Below are 21,755 nucleotides of genomic sequence, written 5' to 3'. Positions count from 1 at the left end.
GCAGGAATCAAGAACCAGGAGCAGGAATCAGGAACCAGGAGCAGGAATCAGGAACGTAGGAACGTAGGAACCAGGAGCAGACAACACGCACTCTGAAGAGTAGAATCCATTGCCGAGGCGAGGTCCTGTTGGTCAGGAAAGGGTTAAATAGTTCCTTGCCCTGACTCATCAGCGGGGTCACAAGTGGTGGCCCTTTAAGAGACGCGAAGGATAGTGTGCGTGCGCCTGGGGGGGGGGGGGGGCAGAGAGACGCCGGCGTCGGCAGTGGTGCCACCAGCCGGAACGGCCTGACAGGACCAGGAGGATCGCACAGCCTGGAGGCACGTCAGGGAAGCTTCCCTGGGGCTGGAGCTAGGGTTGCCAGTTGCGGCCTCCTGCGGCCAGCGAGTGCAACACCCATATGATATTAAGCTTACTGTAATGCGTCTCTGGCATGGGCTTGGTCCTCAGAAAGCCATGAGAAAACAGAATGACAGTACGATAAACTTTCTATTTATTTATTTAGTTAGTTAGTTTTTCTATACTGGTGTTGGTACATACCTTCACATCGGTTAACAATGTTTCTTAAAATAATAATAACATAAAATACATAAAAAGAAAATAAGATACATTACATTTCATAAAAAAATTTAAAAAAAACAAAACAGTCATAAAAAATGCTAATACATATATAAAATTAATTCATAAAATACATTTAAAACTAAAATTGTAGAACAACTAAAATAAAATAATACTTCTAACTAGCTACTACTTGAAAAGCTTGTTCCTATAACCAGGTTTGTAGAGCTTTCTTGAACTCTTTTAAGTTACCTTGGAGCCTTATATCAACAGGTAATGAATTCCAAAGACCTAGTCCCGCTAATGACACAGCCCTTTCTCTAACAGATGTAAGTCTGGCTGTGGAAACCGAGGGAATTATGAGAAGACCTTTGCCTGCTGACCGCAAATTTCGTTGGGGAGTGTGAATGTGAATAACTGCATTCATCCAGTCTACTTGTTCGGCATAGACCGCTTTATGTATTAGACATAAAGTTTTATATTGAATTCTAAATTCAATTGGTAACCAATGTAACTCAGCAAGGAATGGGGTAATATGATCTTTTTTATTAGTTTATTTATTTATTTATTTGTAGAGTTTTATATACCGTTATTCGGTAGAGCCATCATAACGGTTTACAAAATATGCAATTAGCATACAAAATATGCAATTAGCATACAATCAAATGGAGTTAACATGGTAGTTGGGAACAGTAGAGTATTGTGAACAGTAAACATTTTTTCTTAGTAGTTGAATAACAGAATAGTGAAGAGAACATTTTCACTGAACTTAATGAATCAAGTGAGAGAGCAGGGAGGGGTGAAAAAGGGTACATCAGGAGAGCATGAAGAGGAAGATTATGCTTGCGAGTTCTGTTGAGGGCTGGGATGATCAGGTGTCAGATAGTTAGAATAGAGTTTGCGGAATAAAAATGTTTTTAGGTCTTTTTTTAAATGTTTTCAGGATGTGCTGGGTCCTCAGTTCTTTAGGTAGGGTGTTCCAAAATTAGTGCCAGAGATGAGTCTTGCAGCAGAATTCTGTAAAATCTGAAGAGGTCTAATCGATGTTTTTGGAAGACCCAACAACAAAGAGTTGCAATAATCCAGATTTGTGTATATTAATGCTTGTGCCACAGTTCTAAATTCCTCATGATTTAATAAAGGTTTTAGGCGTTTAAGCACTAATAATTTGTAGTAGCCTTCCTGAATTTTTATTGTAATATGTTTTTTAAATGTAAGTTCAGGGTCGAGCCAGACACCTAAGCACTAACTGCCAGACCCAAATATCAGTACATGCCCATTTGGAAAACAGAAAACCCAAACTGCTATAGATACGTACACAGAAACTACAACTAGTGAAATACCTCACCTCAGACACATATGCAGAACACAGATAGGCCCTTAAATACAGAATAACGAGACCATAAAGTATAAATAGAAACTGCAACAAGCCAAATTCTATATGCATTGCAAGAATGGAAAATAGAAACATTACCATTCCTCATAAAACAATAAAATTAGTAAAACAATACCAATAAAAAGAATATTTAACTACTTTATTTAAACATTTTATATACTGAATTTCCATGTAAAGATCACAATGGTTTACAAAGTAACATTCATAGTTCTGGCTCAACAATTAAAGATGAGTTACTGGGTCGTATTCATAAGCAGACATCAAATGAAATGTTCATTACATATTAACTAAGTATCTAGGACATAGGTGAGAGGTACATAAATCAATTAATATTACAAATGTCACATATAAGTTAGTATGTTGTGCAGAGTTCTTACATACTCATTAGAATTATTCTTCATTCTTCCATTCTTATCTTTTTTCATTCTTATTACTGTGGTTCTTTACTTTCTGTTGTTTTTAAGTTAGGTTATATGCATTTTTGAATAACCATGTTTTTAGCTCATATTTAAATCTCTTTCTATCTGATATCAAATGTAACATCTCAGGTAGTGAATTCCAGAGTTTTGGACCCGCTATGGACAACACATGATCTCTTATTTGCGACATATGTGTACTCGGTATTGTGGGTACAGTCAGTAGTCCTTTGTTTTGAGATCTTAGTGTTCGCTGAGGTGTATATATTTGTAAAGTCACTCCTATCATACAGGTGTTATTGGAGTAAATGATTTTGAATATTAGCGTTAATACCTTAAAATAGATTCAAGCTTGTACTGGTAGCCAGTGCACTGAAATCAGCAAGGGTATGATGTGATCAAATTTCCTAGTTCTTGCCAAGAGTCGTGCTGAGGCGTTTTGTAGTGATTGTAATGGTTTTAGGGTACTGGCAGGAAGACCAAGTAATAGGGAGTTACAGTAGTCTAGGTCTGAGAAAATTAGGGTTTGCAGTACTGTACGGAAGTCCTCGAAAATCAGTAAAGGTTTTAAACGATTTAATATACGCAGTTTGGCGTATCCTGTATTCATTAATTTGTTGATGTGCTTTTTCATAGGAAGGTTCTCATCTAGCTGGATCCCCAAATCCCATACTTGATTTGAGGGGGTAATTTGAGAATTCCCAAGTCTATAGCCGCTGGTTTAACTATCTACTGAACCAAATGATTTCAGGCTTTTTGGGGTTTAATGTTAGTTTAAGTTGTGTTAGCTCCTGCTGTATAGCTTTCATATATGTTGACAGTGTCATAAGAACATAAGAAATTGCCATGCTGGGTCAGACCAAGGGTCCATCAAGCCCAGCACTCTGTTTCCAACAGAGGCCAAAACCAGGCCACAAGAACCTGGCAATTACCCAAACACTAAGAAGATCCCATGCCACTGATGCAATTAATAGCAGTGGCTATTCCCTAAGTAAAATTGATTAATAGCCATTAATGGACTTCTCCTCCAAGAACTTATCCAAACCTTTTTTGAACCCAGCTACACTAACTGCACTAACCACATCCTCTGCACTAACCACATCCTCTGTCTATACTGTATTTCCAAATGATTTGGAGAATGGGATGTAGAACTGTATGTTAGCATACAAGAAGAAAGTAATTCCTACATCCGCTAGTAGTTTACATAGTGGGAGCATATAAATATTGAATAGTGTTGCTGAGATGACTGAGCCTTAGAACATAAGAACATAAGAACATGCCATACTGGGTCAGACCAAGGGTCCATCAAGCCCAGCATCCTGTTTCCAACAGTGGCCAATCCAGGCCATAAGAACCTGGCAAGTACCCATTATTATTAGGGAAGGTGTCAGATTTGTGATTGCCCAATTTAACTTGGAATGTTCTCTTAGCTAGAAAGGAGGAGAACCATCTGTGAACACTACTGTCAATCCCAGTGTTGCTCAGCTGATGGCACAGAAGAGTATGGTCCACTGTGTCAAAGGCAGCTGTTAAGTCGATTAGCACAAGAAAGTAAGATTCATCAATATCAAACCCTTTTAAGACAAAGTCCGTTAAGGAAATAAGTAATGTCTCAGTTGAGCGATGTTTCCTAAAACCAAATTGATTTGGGAACAGAATATCATGTTCTTCCAAATGGTTCACAAGTTGAGATAATAGCTTTTTCCAGTACTTTTGACAGAAAAGACAAGTTGGATATGGGGCTATAGTTGTCCCAGTCTAACAAATAGAATGACATCCAATAATTAAAAACTCATAAAAACTTTCCGAACACCAATAAAATATTTCAAAATAGATGCATCAGATAGCACCCAAAAATTAAAACTAATAAAGTTTTTTTTTTAATATCATTCTCCATACCTGGGATCTTTTGATTTCCAGATGCCCTGAGATTGTCATGGATTTGCAGGCAGAGAGAAAGGGGGATTGTTGCGCATTCTCTCTCTCTCATACATATACACACACATGTTATCTCTTAAACACAAACTCACATACACACACATGCTCTCTCATTCTCACACACATATGTATGCTCTCTCACAAACACACATGCTCTTACTGGTATGCATGCTCTCTCTCACATAGACACACACATGCTCTCACACACACATGCTCTCTTTCACTCTTGCACATGCTCTCATTCACAGACACACATGCTCGCTCTCAGTCTCACACACACATGCTGTCTCACACACATGCTCTCATCCTCTCACCCTCACATTCCTTCTCTTACTCACTTTTTCCCCCTCTTGAAACAACAGCAGTCTCCTTCAGCTCCCATGACTGACCCAGCTCTGGCCTTCGGCTCCTTCCTGCAGGGCAGAGCACACAGATCCTTTTCCTCCTAAGTCCCCTCCAGCCATGCTGCCAATTCTGACAGGGCCACATCGCTCTTCTTCCTCTTAAGGCCCTGCTGAGGGACTGTGCCTCTCCTTCTCTTCCTAAGGCCTTGCCAGCTATGCTGCCAATTCTGGTGAGGCAATGCTGCTCTTGATGGCACCGGCAGCACTGTGGCATCCTTTGGTAGTGGCTTCTATGGCCGGGACCATATTGACCATAGGCACAGTCCAGCTAGCTTCCTCCAAATGTTTGTAAACTTCCACCTATTGGCAGAACACCAAATTACAACTTCCTTGGTACTGAAACATTCTCTACCAGAGAATGTAATTATGCCATACTAAGAAACATTACTCTATACTAATGCCAGAGAGTTCCTACAATAAGAAATATGTTCAAGATTCTCCTCTGCCTCTGACAAGGTTGGCCTAATGCATTGGGACAGCAGGGAAATTTTCCAGCAGGCTGGTGCAGTACTTCATGCACTGATGAGGGTTGTTGATATCACTAAACAGGAAAAAGCACACTGGAGGGCTGATTTGGTTTCCAGCATTACTTTTTATTGAGACATTATGAAATGATGAAAGTAGTCTTTACAAATGTTTAGTTCACTTATCAAAGTTACAAGTGCTTCTCAAAACATTTGTGACCTCAAAGTCTTGGTTAAAGTTTAAGATGGTAAAAAGCCAATTACTTCAGTCTTTACTCTGATGTTTCTCCTATCCCATTGACACAGGACAAGTTTAATGCTTCCCTCTCAATGTAGGTGAAATATTAAAGATGAAATCCATTTTTACAGTCATTTATCTTCTGCCTCTTTATTCTGTCTTTTCATACCCCTTAAGTCTCCTTACAATACCAGAATGGTACCACTTATTCTTCTCTTCTCCCTTTTAGTATTAGAAATATACTCCTGTTATTCTTCTTCTCCCAAAATCTCCAGTAAATATTAATGGGGTTCATCCCAATTCCTTTCTCACTTCTTGCCTTCTTCACCTCTGGATTGCTGTAAGTCATCCCTCCTCTGGATACTAACGATCCGCAGGTTCCCTCTCAATGAAGCAACCTCTCCCATTTATGTTAGAGCAGCAGAGAAAATAACTTAATGGAGTCCCTAGGTAATGGGCACTCGAAACTCAACTAATTCAGCAAGAAAATATGCAAAGAACAGGGAGTGTGAAAAGAAACTCCCATATCCAAAGAAAAAAGGCTCCATAGAAGCATTAAAAGTTGAACAACAAAAAAATTGGGGGACAGCTAAGGCATGCTACCTCTGGGAAGGAAACAGAAAAATCTACACCCTAAGATGGTGGTCTGGATTTATATTCCAGAGGAACCTACCATGTACACTCTCCACTATAGAGTATCTATACACAAATAGACTATTCTATATTGTTCTTTACCTGTTTGATCTCTACACTAGGTTTTGATGGAATGATATTAAATAGTTGAGCCAAAAGTTCAATGCTCTATCAGGGCCAGGCCTCTTCCAATTTGGGGCTCTGTTTAACCTGATTTAACCTTTTTTTATTTCAGGCCATTCCATAGTTTTGATGTTTGCCTTTTCCATGTTCTTTTTTATGCTGGGTAGCCATTCTGCTTCTCTATTGTGTTATGTAAGATCCTCATATACCTTCTTTGTGTTTGGCATTTGGTGTCCTTTGTGGTTTTTGCTAGGCTAAGTGGTGTGTGAGTGCATGTTCTGGGTAGGTCCTGATAGTGTTATGATCCTGTCCTCGGACCCCATCCCGTGGACAGGCTCTCATCTCCTCACCCGTGCTGGCCCAACGCTGCTGCATCTCTTCGCGGTCATGGGCTGCTGCCGGCATTCCTCTGAGCGGCCTGTCGCTGTTCTTCTCCTGCACGGCTGGAGCCATGCTTCCGACTCCTTCTATGAGGGAAGTCCCCGCTGGGATTCCCTCCTTCTTCGTGGTCCGAGTGCTGCCGTCGGAGAGTAATAATGCACTGGATAATATTTTCAAGTCATTCTTTGTTATTAAACTAGCTATTCTAAGAATCATACGTAAATTATAAAAGTCGGATCTAGATAATAAAGATATCTGCTTTGACAATGAAAGTGTGTTATCCAGGTTCATGCCTAGAATTTTAATTAAAGAGGGATGATAGTATTTTGAATACAAGGAACTAATTCTAAATTTGATTTACCCCTTCCAAAACAGATGCTGAGTCTCTGAGCCTGACTGCATTCAGATACTAAATCTGCTGCTTGCTTATTCTTTGTATGATCTCAGACTGATCTACTAAGCAGCTCAAAATTGTGCAAGCGCTAAAAGGGCTAATAGCACATGTTATTTGTGAAAGAATGCACTGTTTGCCCTTTTAGCACATGAAATTACGCTGTTTATTTTGCAAATAGCTAAATTCCATGCAAAGATTTTACTCATCCAAAATTTTATTCATAGTTATTGTGATGCAAAGTTCTGTCAAGCAGCTCATTAACTAAGAACGCATAGTACAACTATGTGTGAAAATAGTTTCACAAGAATGATTTTGTTATTTTTCTACAGGGCTAATTTGCATGGCAGTCCTAATAGAAAAATAGCGCTATTTACTAATGTGTGCACAAAATTTGATGCACTTTAAATACACGGGCCTCTTTATCTTCTCATTCTTCAAGATTCCGGACTGTAACTGAGTGAACCGGAATTAGAGTCTGCAGCCAGAATTTTATTCTGACTGGTAAATTGCTTTACATAGTGTGAACCCAGAAATCTCTAATATGCAGCCAAGAATGTGCTGGAATGTGCAGCCAGGTCATCTACTCTAGAGGCAGCTCTGTGTGAGCATTTTGCAAAGTGGAAGCTTAGAAATAAGTATAGAAATAGTTTGCTATCTGCAAAAGCTATAATTAAGAGATGGATATATCATTTCTCCTCCATTGCTGATTCTATGAAATCCTACACGTCATTTTTTAGGGTAATTTTCAGTAGCCCGTGTAGGAGTAAAATGTGCCTTCAGATTTTAGCCCAAATTTTCAAAGCTGACTTATTCATATAAGTCCCAATTGAAAATTTGACAGCTGTGCTGAGAATGCACAGGGATGTTTACATGGTAGTTATATCTGCTCAGGAGCAGCTTTAACTTACCGTTCATACTTTTGAAAAACGAACATGCGTGCATAAATCCCAATCCTGCACCAATTTCAAACCCCCCCCCCTGAAAATCATGTTCCATACGTACTTGTATACATATACTTCCCAGGGTGTAAGGGCCTTTGAAAATTGCCACCTTTATGTCCATGGGCCAGAGCTTTACCCACTCGTAACTGAATAATAGTAATAACTTGACCTGCTCCCCTCCTCTCTTTGAAAGCTTTCATGCAGCCCAGGCACCTGGAATGTACAGCCGGGCCATCCTCTTGAGAGGTGTCTGTAAAGTTCGTAAGTCCTAAGTTCTACAATGAATTGGCATTCTGTTCATCTGAATAGCATTATGTAATTCCAACTTATTATAATTTTAGATTAGATACAAAAGAGACAAGCTTGAATTCTTTTTAAAGTGCGATGGATTTGAAGAACTATTTTCAAGGGACATGGGAGAAAAATGGTTATATTTTCTTTTTACAAACCCAAACTGATGGCTTGTTCTGACATATGAAGGGCAATGATTAGTTTTGCCTAACCATTCTACCCCTAGGACTTTTGAGGGCCAAGCCACATGTGTATAGTTCTAAACTACAGTAACTGCAAAGCTGTCTATATACCTCTGCTGGGTATGAGGTGTGCCACTGAAGCAAACAGTGGCATTCAAGTGCTAGCTTTTTTTCTAATAGTAGACACCTTTTTAATTAATAATATCAGATGTTAGAGAAATGTGAATGTTTACAGTGTCATAGAGCATTAAATCTGATGGTAAAACTAAAAGGATTTTAGCTGGCAAACTAATCATGTGCAGGGTGGAAATTACTGAGAAGCAGCACATAGAACTTGCAGTTCTGCATTTATGAATGTAGTTTCTATTGCTAGAAATACACTATTTTATTTAATTATTTAAAAGCATATACTGATTGCACCCTTCAGAGGTTTACAATAAAACATTCATAATAAAATAGATATATAAATACATAAAGCATAAAAAACATGATTACAATAAAACTATCTATATACTTAAAAAAACCACAGTGGTCCAAAATCTAATTGTCAATGTCCTCATTGGAGATCAGGCTATGTGCATCAATATCTTGGAACTCTTATTCCCCAAAGACTTGTTTAAAAAACTAAAGGTTTTTAAGCAGTTCAGGCATGATTTCCATAATGTGGGCCCTGTTACAGAGCTTGCTCATTCACAGACTTCCCCTAAATGCGCATGAAGTATTGTAGGTATAGTCAGCAGCCCTCAATTTGCCAAATGCAGGCATGTCTGTAGGGTATATAGATAGAGGTTGGAGCCTAGTCAAGTCATCTCAGGGTAAAGAATGATTTTATGAATTAAGATTAACACTTTGTACAAAATTCTGTACTGTACAGGTAACCAGTGTAACTTGGTTAAAACAGGAATTATGTGGTCATATTTTGAAATTACTATTGAGACTCAAGTGGAAGAATTTTGTAACATTTGTAAAGGTCTAACCATACTAAAGAAGGAACCCTAATAAGAAGGAAATTACAATAATCAAATCTGGAGAATAAAAGTGTTTACAGAATCAATAAAAAATCCTAAGGAACCAGATATGGCTTTAATCTTTTCAATAAACTCAACTTATCTTAGCCCAAACTTACTCACATAATCTTTCATAGACAACCTGGTGTCTAACCCTACTCCTAAATCCCACACAACAGACAAGATCAAAAGCTCATGCCCTTCAATTCTAAACACAGGTAATTCTTCTGTCCCCGAATTGAGATAAGAACATAATTTCTATTTTGGATATATTTAAGGTTAACCAATTGTAAAATAGCCACTTCTGTATAGCTTGTATGATGGAGGGCTATGCCTGTTATTTATTTATTTTCACAAAGTTGGATTTACGAGGTGCTTACAACTTAGGGCCTCATTTTCCAATAACGCATTAGGGGGCATTACCAATGCAAATGAGGCTTCTTTCGTGCAGTGGGGAAACATCGCGTGCGGCGATGTTTTCGCCATTCGCGAAAACATTAGCACCGCATGTGATGTTTTCCCAGTGTGCGATGATTCTTTTGGTGTTTCATCGCAGTGCACAATATTTGCCGGTGTTTGCACTTCAATCATTGCAGGCCACGATAGTCCTGGACAGCCTGTTTCAGGCATGGGGAGAGAGGGAGAGAGGGAGAGAGAGACTTACTATAGTGCCTATGCCCTAGACAGGTATTTCAATCCCTATGGGAGGGCCACCTACTTACTCGGGGTGGGGATTAGGCATGAGCGTCGGGGGTTGGGTGCCACTTTCGCATTCCACATGAGACGTACGGACAGAACAGTGGTCTCTAGTGCAGATTTGCTGGCCGTCGGAGTGAGGAAACTCACTCCAAGAAGAGATTTGGGCAACGTTCTCTCCACCTAGCTTATTGTTGCCCAGGTAGAGTGTCCATCAAGCTAGGTGGAGAGAACGTTGCCCAAACCACTTCTTGGAGTGAGCGTCCTCACTCCGACGGCCAGCAAATCTGCACTAGAGACCACTGTTCTGTCCGTACGTCTCATGTGGAATGCGAAAGTGGCACCCAACCCCCGACGCTCATGCCTAATCCCCACCCCGAGTAAGTAGGTGGCCCTCCCATAGGGATTGAAATACCTGTCTAGGGCATAGGCACTATAGTAAGTCTCTCTCTCTCTCTCTCTCTCTCTCTCTCTCTCTCTCTCTCTCTCTCTCTCTCTCTCTCTCTCTCTCTCTCTCTCTCTCTCTCTCTCTCCCACCCACCCGTAATGCAAATTTCAGGGTGTATCTATTATCTGCAATAGCAGCTGTGCTAACACTGTGGCTGTTTCGCCACACATGATAGTTTTGCATATGCTCCGCCCCAACTCCACCCCCTGACAAATTTGCATTCGCAAATGGTAAACTCCGTTGAAAATGAGGCCCTTAGTCAGAATTCGTCCCAGAGACGAGTGGAAAACCACTTTTAATACCAGAGACGGGCATTACAAATATCTTGTGATGCCTTTTGGCCTATGTAATGCCCTGGCAGTGTTCCAGCACCTTATGAATAAGGTACTACGGGATCTTCTGAACACCTGCGTAATTGTCTATCTCAATGATGTTCTAATCTACTCCCAGGACCTGCCTACACACTGTCAGCATGTCCGTCAAGTGCTCCAGATACTTAGGGGTAGATTTTTTTAAAAAGCGCGATCACGTACTTTTGTTTGCGCAGCAGGCGCAAACAAAAGTACGCTGGATTTTATAAGATACGCGCATAGCCGCACGTATCCTCTAAAATCCTGGATTGGCGCGCGCAAGGCTGCCGATTTTGGGCAGCCTGCGCGCACCGAGCCGCGCAGCCTGCCTCCGTTCCCTCTGAGGCCGCTCCGAAATCGGAGCGGCCTCGGAGGGAACTCTCTTTCGCCCTCCCCTCACCTTCCCCTCCCTTCCTCTACCTAACCCACCCCCCCGACCCTATCTAAACCCCCCCTTACCTTTGTTCCTAGATTTACGCCTGCGAGAAGCAGACGTAAATCTACGCGCGCCAGCGGACTGCTGGCGTGCCGTCCTCTGACCCAGGGGTTGGTCCGGAGGCCTGGACCACGCCCCCGGGCCGGCGCCACGCCCCCAGTCCCGCCCCCGAAACGCCGTGTCCCGCCCCCGAAACGCAGCATCATTGGGTCCCGCCCCCGACATGCCCCGACACGCCCCCTTTGACAAACCCCGGGACCTACGCGCGTCCCGGGGCTCTGCACGTGCCGGCGGCCTATGGAAAATAGGCGCGCCAGCGCGCAAGGCCCTGCTCGCGTAAATCCGGCCGGATTTACGCGAGCAGGGCTTTTAAAATCCGCCCGTTAGGGAGCATGGTCTGCTTCTCGAAACTGGAAAAGTGCAGTTTCGAGAAGACGTCCCTGCCGTTCCTAGGCTACATCGTCTCTGCAGCTGGCTTCCAGATGGATCCCGAGAAAGTGGCTGCAATCAAGAATTGGCCTCGGCCGAGGGGTCTTAAAGCGTTGCAACACTTCCTCGGCTTTTCCAATTTCTACCGACACTTTATTCCCAATTACTCCCGCATTGTGGCTCTGTTGACCACCCTTGCCCGAAAGGGAGCCAATGCGGTAGATTGGCATGTTTCCACTTGCCGAGCCTTTGAAGATCTAAAAGAAGCCTTCCTGCTAGACACCTGCCTTCGTCATCCTGACCCTAGCCGGCCTTTTGTGGTGGAAGCTGATGCTTCTAATGTGGCCGTAGGGGCTGTACTTAGCCAGTACTCTGACTCCGGACAACTGCTACCATATTCATATTTCTCAAAGAAATTCTCGCCGGCAGAAAGCAACTACTTTATTGGCGATAAAGAGTTGCTAGCCATAAAACTAGCTTGGAAGAATGGAGACAGTGGTTGGAGGGGGCCAACCACCCAGTTACAATCTACACCGACCACAAGAACTTAGCATTTTTGAAGTAGGCCCAGCGCCTGAACCCAAGGCAAAGCCGGTGGTCACTGTTATTTGATCGGTTTAACTTTACCTTACATTACCGACCCGGTTCCAAGAACATTCGAGCTGATGCACTCTCGCGCTACTCTGAGGTCGAGGAGACCCCAGACAGTCCCCAGTATTTTTTGGACCCCGCGAGGGTGAGCCTTGCGGCAACAGTGGTGCCCTCCCAAGGGAAGACTGTCGTCCCACCCCGCTCCCGCAAAGCAGTCCTCGCCTGGGCTCATGACTCCCTCACAGGGGGCCATTCCGGCTGTAAGGGGACCTTAGACCTGCTAAATCGCTTTTATTGGTGGCCGACGTTGAGACAGGATGTCCATGCCTTTGTGGGCTCTTGCCCTACCTGTGCCGTACAGAAGCCACTCACCAGGAAACCCAGAGGCCTGTTACAACCATTGCCCATCCAGTGGAGCCTTGGACACATATCTCCACCGACTTTGTCATGGATTTCCCAGTTTCAGAGGGGAATTCGGTCATTTGGGTGACCGTAGACCGATTCTCCAAGATGGTGCATTTTGTCCCCCTGCCAAAGTTGCCTTCAGCACCGGACCTGGCTAATCTTTTCGCTCAACATATCTTCAGACTTCACGGCCTTCCGCAGGATATAGTCTCTGATCGAGGTCCACAGTTTACCGCTAGATATTGGAAGGCACTTTGCAAACGCTTCAGTGTGCAACTTAGCCTCTTGTCTGCGTTCCACCCCCAGAGTAATGGGCAAACGGAACGGACTAACCGGACCTTAAAGACCTTTCTTCGTTCTTTTGTAAACGAACGACAAGATAATTGGGCCAAGTTACTCCCATGGGCGGAGTTCTCGTACAATAACCATATGCATGCCGCGACTGGAAGTTCGCCTTTCCTCGTTGTCTACGGGAAGCAACTTCGACCGCCCTTGCCTTCGCTTGAACCCAGTGCACTCCCGGCAGTACAACTTTCAGCCCGCCAGCTCCTGTCTTTATGGACTTCTCTCCAGGGGAAGTTACATAAAGCAGCCCAGTCGGCCAAGAAATGGGCAGATAGACATCGTCAGCCAGCGCCTATCTTCCTGCCTGGAGACCACGTCTGGCTTAGTACTAAGAATCTACAGTTACGGATCCCGTCTTGAAGACTTGCCACGAGATTCTGTGGGCCATTCCGAGTCGCCGAACGAGTGGGAGCAGTCTCCTACCGGTTACGCCTACCCTCCTCCATGCATATACATAACGTTTTCCACGTGTCATTGTTGAAGCCTCTTGTTCTGTCCAGATATCACTCCCGGATCCTTCAGTACCGGACGATACCACTTATCAAGTACGTGAGATTCTGGATGTCCGATTCCATCAACGACGCTGGGAATACCTGCTTGCCTGGGAGGGTTGCGGACCCGAGGATAACTCGTGGGAACCTGCCCGTAATATCCTTGATAAGGACTTATTACAGCAATTTCATCGGGATTACCCAAGTAAGCCTGGACCTGCTAAGAGGGGGCGTAAGAGGGGGGGGGGTACTGTTACAGTTCTGGCCGCAAGTGCCGCGTCCAGACCCTTACCTCCATGTTCCTGGACTCGTTTCTGCTCCTGGTGGCCTACTTTGTGGCCTGTTCGGCGGCGGCCCCATGGGGGCAACGCCGCCGGGAAGCCTCCCATGGATGCCCTGCCCTTAGGCGAACGCGCGCGCCATTTGGACGTTTTTCTAGGCCCGTTCCCGCCATTGCTGACTCCACCCGATTCCTGACGTCAGACGCTGCGGCCTTGATAAGCCGGCCGCAGACATTCAGTCTTTGCCTTGCAACGGGGTTACCATCCGGTTCCCAGTTGCTCCGTGCCCTGGAGTGGGTTGCCCTGGAACTCACTCCGTTCCTGCCTGCTTGCTACAGTACCTGCCTGGATCCTGCCTGCTTGCTACAGTACTTGCCTGGACTTTGCTTGCTTGCTATAGTACCTGTCTAGGATCCTGCCTGCTTGCTACAGTTCCTGCCTGGTTCTAGTACCTGAGTCTTGCTACAGTTCCTACCTGGTTCCAGTACCTGAGTCTTGCTACAGTTCCTGCCTGGTTCAAGTACCCGAGTCTTGCTACAGTTCCTGCCTGGTTCCAGTATCCGTGCCTTGCTACAGCCTTGCCCGCTGTCCTTGTCTGGTTCCAGTTCCCTGTCCAGCTCACCAGCCTGCCCGCTACAGTCTCAAGTTCCACTACTCGCCTAAGTCCCAGCGGCTGGGCCCCTACGGGCTCCTCCCGGGGGGGCTCCAGCTTCCAGGGGTGAAACCTCACCTAAGTCCCAGCGGCTGGGCTCCTACGGGCTTCTCCCAGGGGAGCACCAGCTTCCAGGATGAAGAGCATCATCTACATCCTGCCTGACGTCTGCCTCCCGGCCTGCGGTGTACCAGAGACAGTGATCACCTTTCCAAGTGTCCCCAGGTCGGCCCAAGGGTCCACTAAACTGAGAAAACTGAAACTCCATAACATGACTGACTTGAATGTCTGTCTAGTAATAAAGGGTGCACTGCAAAAAAAAAGCAATAATCAGGAACCTTACATGTCTACCATTTAAAAAAATCTTCTTCATCAGAGACCATTTTCTTGCCATCTCTCAGTTCATCTCTCTCTGGAGACCACATCTTGAAAAAGTATATAAACTAGTTGGAGTTGGTTCAGAGTGACTACTAAAATGATCAGTGGTCTTCATTCTAAAGCATATGGGAATAGACTTAAAGATCTAAACATGTATACCCTGCAGGAAAGACGGGATAGTGGAGATATGGTAGAGACATTTAAATACCTTTATAGAGAGGGTAGTAGATGCATAGAATAGCCTCCCAGTGGAGGTGATGGATGACAAGGACAGTATTTGAATTCAAGAAGGCATGAGATAAACACAGAGAATCTCTGAGGGAGTGGTAGAAATCTTAAAGCTGAGTAGTTAGTGTGGATGGGTAGACTGGATAAGCTATAATGGTCTTTTTTCTGCTATCATGTTTCTATGTTTCTCCACTTTAACTTTATTTTCCTCCAGAAATGCCAGCATTGCAACCACCCACACCTCCTTCTCCTCTTTCTGGATGCCTTCAGTGGTACCTGGCTACATCTCACACTTCTCAGTTTCTACAGGTAGCAGATGGAGCAGAATGACAATTTGATGTCATAGCACTCATGAGAACTTCTCACTCAGGCTGCTGATGCAGAAACAGGGATAAATGTATGGTCCACTGCCTTTGGCAAATCAAAGCCTTTTTCTAGAGCCACTTTCAGCATCTGACACTGACAATTTTGAAAACTAAACACATAAACATCCCAAAATAGGCAAATGACAGAGATAGAGAAAACAGTAGGCTAATGTATGGAAAATTAAACAAAAAATATTTTCTTTGTCTTTTCCAACTTTGTCTGTCAACTAGCCTAAAACTCTTGAAACATTTGTAGTATAGAAGAGCATTAGCAAAATGCCTAGTGCCTATTTCTCCTTAACACCAAAAAAAAGGGATCAGAAAGTATTTGCTTAAACCTTGAAGGAGCTGTCTCCTCCCCCCCCCCCCCCCCCCCCCCTTCCCTGTTCCAGCCATGAGAAAAAAGGGAAGCAAATCAAAGCCGCCTGCAAAAATTTTGGATTAAGATCCAAGCCTGGTTAGAGAGAATGTGGAACAGTGGACCAAAGTTGAAGCCAAGCCATTCTGATCAAAGTCAGGACATGAGCCGGGACAAGGCAAGTTTGCTCGTCTCAATCAGCACATATGAAAAAGAACTCCATACTCTGCACTACTGCCTGCCAGGGAGCCTCCAGAAGTCTCTGTAAAAGCTGGTGATATAACCACCTAAATCGGGACTTCCGACCTGTGGATGATCAGAGGCAGGTTTCAGATTTCACCGTTAAAAGCCTCAGAGCTGCCTAAAGCCAAAGCCAGATCTGTAGGAGCCTGGCCGTGTGTGGATGAGAGTTCATTTGCAAGGGTAGGCGTCAAAAGAATGTGGAAGTGCAACAGACCAAAGTCTCACAGTGCCCTCTGCTGGTTCACCATCAGTCCCAGGTTAGATCGTAAATGCATTAGGCATCTTTAGTACTTAGCTATAACATCCAACAGCCAACGGGAAAATATGATAGGCCCTCCTAAGTTTATTTTGTTTGCTAACATTCAGTCTGGTGCAATGAATAGCAGACAGACTTCCTAAATTTGAAGGAAGAGCTGAAGTAACCTCTTATGACTTCCTTAGACTGCATCAAGAGTAACAGCAAAAGCTTGAGAGAGTTTGAAAGAGGGATTTTGATGAAGAACAGGTGATTTGGATGATTACCTCAATCTTGATTTTTTTCCCCCCTTTATTATTGATATTGTAATAATAAGAAAAAGAGCAGTTTAGTACAGAGGTTTATAGTTCTGGTCCCTGAGGGCCACAAAGAGGTCTGATTTTCTAGGTAATTAAACTTAGAGTCGGCCAATAAGGGACTCCTCATTGTGCCATCAATAAGAACCGCACATTTGTCCGAGGTAAGAGAAAGAGCAATCTCAGCTGCAGGCCCCAAATTATGGAACTCTTTATCCAACGAGCTCAGACTCCAAAAAGACATTAAAACTTTCACAAAAAAAACCTCAAAACATTGCTATTCAAAAAAGCCCCTGAATCGCAGCTCTGAAAAAAGAAAAAAATATATATTTCTCAGCAGTCAGATACATATCCAGTACTCAGCTTAGGCAGTTTTTTAGTAAGCATAAATACCCACGGTAATTTTTCATTGCTTTGCTATCAGCGGAAAAATGGTCAGAAGTTATCTTTATTTTTTTTTATTTCTTTTTCCACAAACATTATTGATTTCCTAGTTTTGTTCAAAATTTTTACTTTAGTTTTTATTTTTTTTAGATACTTTTAACTTTGATTACTCTTAACTCTCGTCTTATGTAACATTTTTTTTGTTTCTGATTTTTAATTTGTGTCTGTTTTATTTTTGACTAATTTTATTGTACCTCTTTAAGTCCTTGTATTTTAACTGTACACCATCTAAATTGTTTTACAGATTGATGGTATATAAAACAAATAGATACAATAAAATAAATATATTTAACATATGGCTGTGCTGCCGAATATCCTGGCTAAATTGGCCGAATATGTTTATCTGGCTAACTTTCTAGCTGACTATCTTTTGAACAACCACCTCTAGGTGTATTGATGAATTCTGCTAAACTTTTACCCAGTGAACATTTGTAAATGGTTTGCAAATTCTTTTGATAACATAACACTGGTTCAGCAAAATAAACACTTAAAAAGAACATATCATGTAATCCTACCTCAGGGAACTTTTTGTCATATATCCTGGTAGAGTTACTCTCTGCCAAAGTCATTGCCATATACTGTATGCTGAGAACTAAAACTCATCAACTCTATGAATGTCAACAAGAGAGAAAGCCTAGATGACTGAAAGTGTCCAGGTAAAGGGGAAAGGGGCTTTGAAACAACTCTGTAGGAAAAGATGTCTTGCTTAGCAGTTGTTTTACAAAGTCAGGTTTACTGCTGTCATCACTGCCCTCGGTACTGAGTCTTTCTGTCCGTTTTCATTATTTGTTTCTCATTTTCAACTGCAGGGGGAGAGGGGCATGCCGGGGCTACCAGGAAAACATGGAGCTAAGGTACCCTGCAAGGAGTGGATTGAAATTTGCCCACCCAGTCCTCCTCATATACCTCTCAACTGCCCCTGAGCTTCAGGGAAGTCTCTGGTTTTGCTTTCATGCTTTCTCTTCCTTTCTCATCACCCCCCCCCCCCCCCTTTTATCCCTACACTAAACTCTCGCTTTTCCTTTTGTTTCTAAAATGCCAATGCTAGATACTAAAGCTTACTTACTCTTGACACTAAATGTTCTTTTCCCCTTTTGTGACACAGTAACCCTGATTTTCATCTTCTGTCCTTTTTTTTTTATAGCTTTGTCCCTGATTTCTGTTTCTGAAAGTTGAGAGGTATGACCCTACCCTTCCTTCCTTTAACCTTGCTCTCCAACTTCCTACCTTTTCTTTTTCATCTTAGTGGCACCCACCCATCTGATCATGAGCTTACAATGTTCCTTCTGTCCTTCACTTGACCTTACACCAGTTCTACTGGCAGTTCCCCTTTCCATCCAAAAAAATGTTCAGGTTGTCCGAAACCCAGTTTTGCTCCATCTCCCTCTGTTTACCCCATCCCCATATACACCTCCCTGGCCTTGTGTTTGCATTGAGAGTGGCATTTTCACAGCAAACTAACCAATACTAACCTTGAAACCAATGCTCCAAGCCTGGTCATGATGCTGAGTTTTTATTTTGTAAAGTTACATCTGATGGTGAGATAAATGTATCTTCAGCAGCACCTGCCTCTGGGGACCAATCATTATCAGTAATTTTGACAGAGTCTGAGACACTACTACTTGCTTCGATATCAATGTTCCCCTTTGCTGGATGCACTTGAGTGGGAGCTGGTACAGTTATTGCAAAGCTTTTCATGACAGCCATTGGCCAACCTTGCAATTCTTGCTGTCCTTCTCCCCCTTCTTCTTCAGGACACCAATGTATCCTCTCTTCACATTTGTAGTGTAATAAATGGCGTTTATGATTTGATTGTTATTCTGAGTATTTCAGACTGTTGAGTCCATAAAATTGTCTTTTCCCATTCATCCTTGAATCGAGCTTTCCTGTGTATCTACAGATCAGTAGCTCTGTTTGTTGGGCAAAACCTGCATTGCCTCTTTCAGTTGAAGCTAGGCGAGAAAAGAGAGCCCTGTAATGCAGATGCACTGCTGGTGATTAAAACGTGGAAAATGCTGATTTTTACACTACATGCGCCATTCCAACACTGATAGCCAGCAGCTTACAAATTACAAGAAAAGGCATCATGCTGATTATTATTTAACTTTCTCTACATGTATCAGAGGCTGCTGATGCAGCCTGTAATATTAGCTTTACTTTTAGAATGAGAGATTGAGGCAATAATGATTTTTTTTATCAGAATGGAAGGAGCAAAGCCATAATAAAAGCCAATAGCCATAGTGGTCTCCATTTAGTTACAGCTTCTTTGTAAAATAAATCATCTTTTTCATCTAAACCCAAATTGTCTTATTTTTCTTTATCAGGGGGTTCCTGGAACAGCTGTAGCAGGGATTAAGGTCAGTTCTGCTCTAAAAGCCATTACAGCTTCAGCATGGTAAAGTGAAGGCTGGGATAGGGAAATCAGTTACAATACCTTCAGGTACAGGAGAGGATCTCTTCTGTCTGGGGTTGAAGATGAGTGCTTGGTGAAGAAGAGAGAGAAGTCCAAAATGGGAAGAGCAAAGAAAGTGAACAAAAGAGAGTATTCTTTTTTACATTGATAGAATGCTGTGTTAATAAAATTATTATTAAATAAGGAACAATCTATCTTTTAAATTATATGGTTACGTGAGGCCTACTAAGATTTGGCACAAGGCAATTAAGTGACATAATCATAAATTATTATTATTAAACATTTTATATACCGCCTGTAAATCACATTAACCAAAGAAGGGTATAATAAAACATAAATGGAGTTAAAATCAAAATACAATAAAAGGAAATAAAAGGAAATACAGTATAAATAAGTAAAAAAAAAAAAATCATAACAATAAACACAATCCAAAAATACAATTACAAAATTTAAATTTGAATTAAAATTTAAAAAATCACAAATGATATACATAAACTAAAAAAGTAACTGGCCACCTAGTTGTTAAAGCTGATTAGGATTAAGGGTTGACAGCTTGGCTGGCAGTGTTCCCTCTGATTTTTTTTTCTAGGATGTTTGCAGATGTGTCCTTTCATTGGGTGCATACGTTTTGCACATGAGCGGGGGGACAAAGAGAAGAAGAAACTGTTTCCTCCATACTGCCTCCACTTAGTACTGCTGCCCCTCCACCAAGGACGCAAGTTCTTTCTTTCTTCTTCATTCTCTCTCTCTCTCTCTTCTCAGGTTCCACTTATTTTCTCTTCATTATCATCTTTTCTCATTCCTTCCCAGCTTTACTCACACCTTTCAGCTCTCACCGACCCCTTTACTCCATTGTCTTCTAGCTTTCCATTCCTTTGTCTCCCATTCCTTCCACTTCCTTCCTCATTCCTCCATCCACCCACTAGCCATCATCCATATAATGCCTCCATTTTCATTCTTAATCCTTACCAACAACAACCTGCCTTTCCCCCCTGTCCTCAACATTTGCCCTCTTGCCTCTTCCTCTCCTCTTCTTCATTCTCATACAATATGGATAGTCATAAGATAACTGTTTCAAGGATAGGAAATAGAGTAGGATTATATGGTCAGTTTTTCCAATGGAGAAAAGAAGAAAATGGAGTGCTCTAGGAATCTATACTGAGACCAGTGTTATATAAGAACATAAGAAATTGCCATGCTGGGTCAGACCAAGGGCCCATCAAGCCCAGCATCCTGTTTTCAACAGAGGCCAAACCAGGTCACAAGAACCTGGCAATTACCCGAACACTAAGAAGATCCCATGCTACTGATACAATTAATAGCAGTGGCTATTCCCTAAGTAAACTTGATTAATAGCCGTTAATTGACTTCTCCTCCAAGAACTTATCCAAACCTTTTTTGAACCCAGCTACACTAACTGCACTAACCACATCCTCTGGCAACAAATTCCAGAGCTTTATTGTGCGTTGAGTGAAAAAGAATTTTCTCCGATTAGTCTTAAATGTGCTACTTGCTAACTTCATGGAATGCCCCCTAGTCCTTCTATTATTCGAAAGTGTAAATAACCGAGTCACATCTACTCATTCAAGACCTCTCATAATCTTAAAGACCTCTATCATATCCCCCCTCAGGCATCTCTTCTCCAAGCGGAACAGCCCTAACCTCTTCAGCCTTTCCTCATACGGGAGCTGTTCCATCCCCTTTATCATTTTGGTTACCCTTCTCCATCGCAATTATATCTTTTTTGAGATGCGGCGACCAGAATTGTACACAGTATTCAAGGTGCGGTCTCACCATGGAGTGATATAGAGGCATTATGACATTTCCGTTTTATTAACCATTCCCTTTCTAATAATTCCCAACATTCTGTTTGCTTTTTTGACTGCTGCAGCACATTGAGCCGAAGATTTTAAAGTATTATCCACTATGATGCCTAGATCTTTTTCCTGGGTGGTAGCTCCTAATATGGAACCTAACATCGTGTAACTACAGCAAGGGTTATTTTTCCCTATATGCAACACCTTGCACTTGTCCACATTAAATTTCATCTGCCATTTGGATGCCCAATCTTCCAGTCTTGCAAGGTCCTCCTGTAACGTATCACAGTCCACTTGTGATTTAACTACTCTGAATAATTTTGTATCATCAGTAAATTTGATAACCTCACTCTTCGTATTCCTTTCAGATCATTTATATATATATTGAAAAGCACTGGTCCAAGTACAGATCCCTGAGGCACTCCACTGTTTACCCTTTTCCACTGAGAAAATTGACCACTTAATCC

The 21,755-nt window shown here is 42.4% G+C and overlaps 1 protein-coding gene across 1 annotated transcript in view; it reads left to right on the top strand.

Moving 5' to 3' along the window:
- The window catches only part of COL13A1 (collagen type XIII alpha 1 chain), a 578,485-nt gene that overhangs the window by 369,851 nt on the left and 186,879 nt on the right, over positions 1–21,755 (top strand). The window contains exons 22-23 of the mRNA XM_029610690.1: positions 17,868–17,912; positions 19,383–19,415. Coding sequence (XP_029466550.1) covers positions 17,868–17,912; positions 19,383–19,415 — 78 coding nt within the window. The remainder of the gene's footprint in view (positions 1–17,867; positions 17,913–19,382; positions 19,416–21,755) is intronic.

This window comes from Rhinatrema bivittatum, chromosome 7 (assembly GCF_901001135.1).
Source record: "Rhinatrema bivittatum chromosome 7, aRhiBiv1.1, whole genome shotgun sequence".
Taxonomy (NCBI): domain Eukaryota; kingdom Metazoa; phylum Chordata; class Amphibia; order Gymnophiona; family Rhinatrematidae; genus Rhinatrema; species Rhinatrema bivittatum.
The sequence above is the reverse complement of the archived record's forward strand: the minus strand, read 5'-3'. Positions and strand labels throughout refer to the sequence as shown.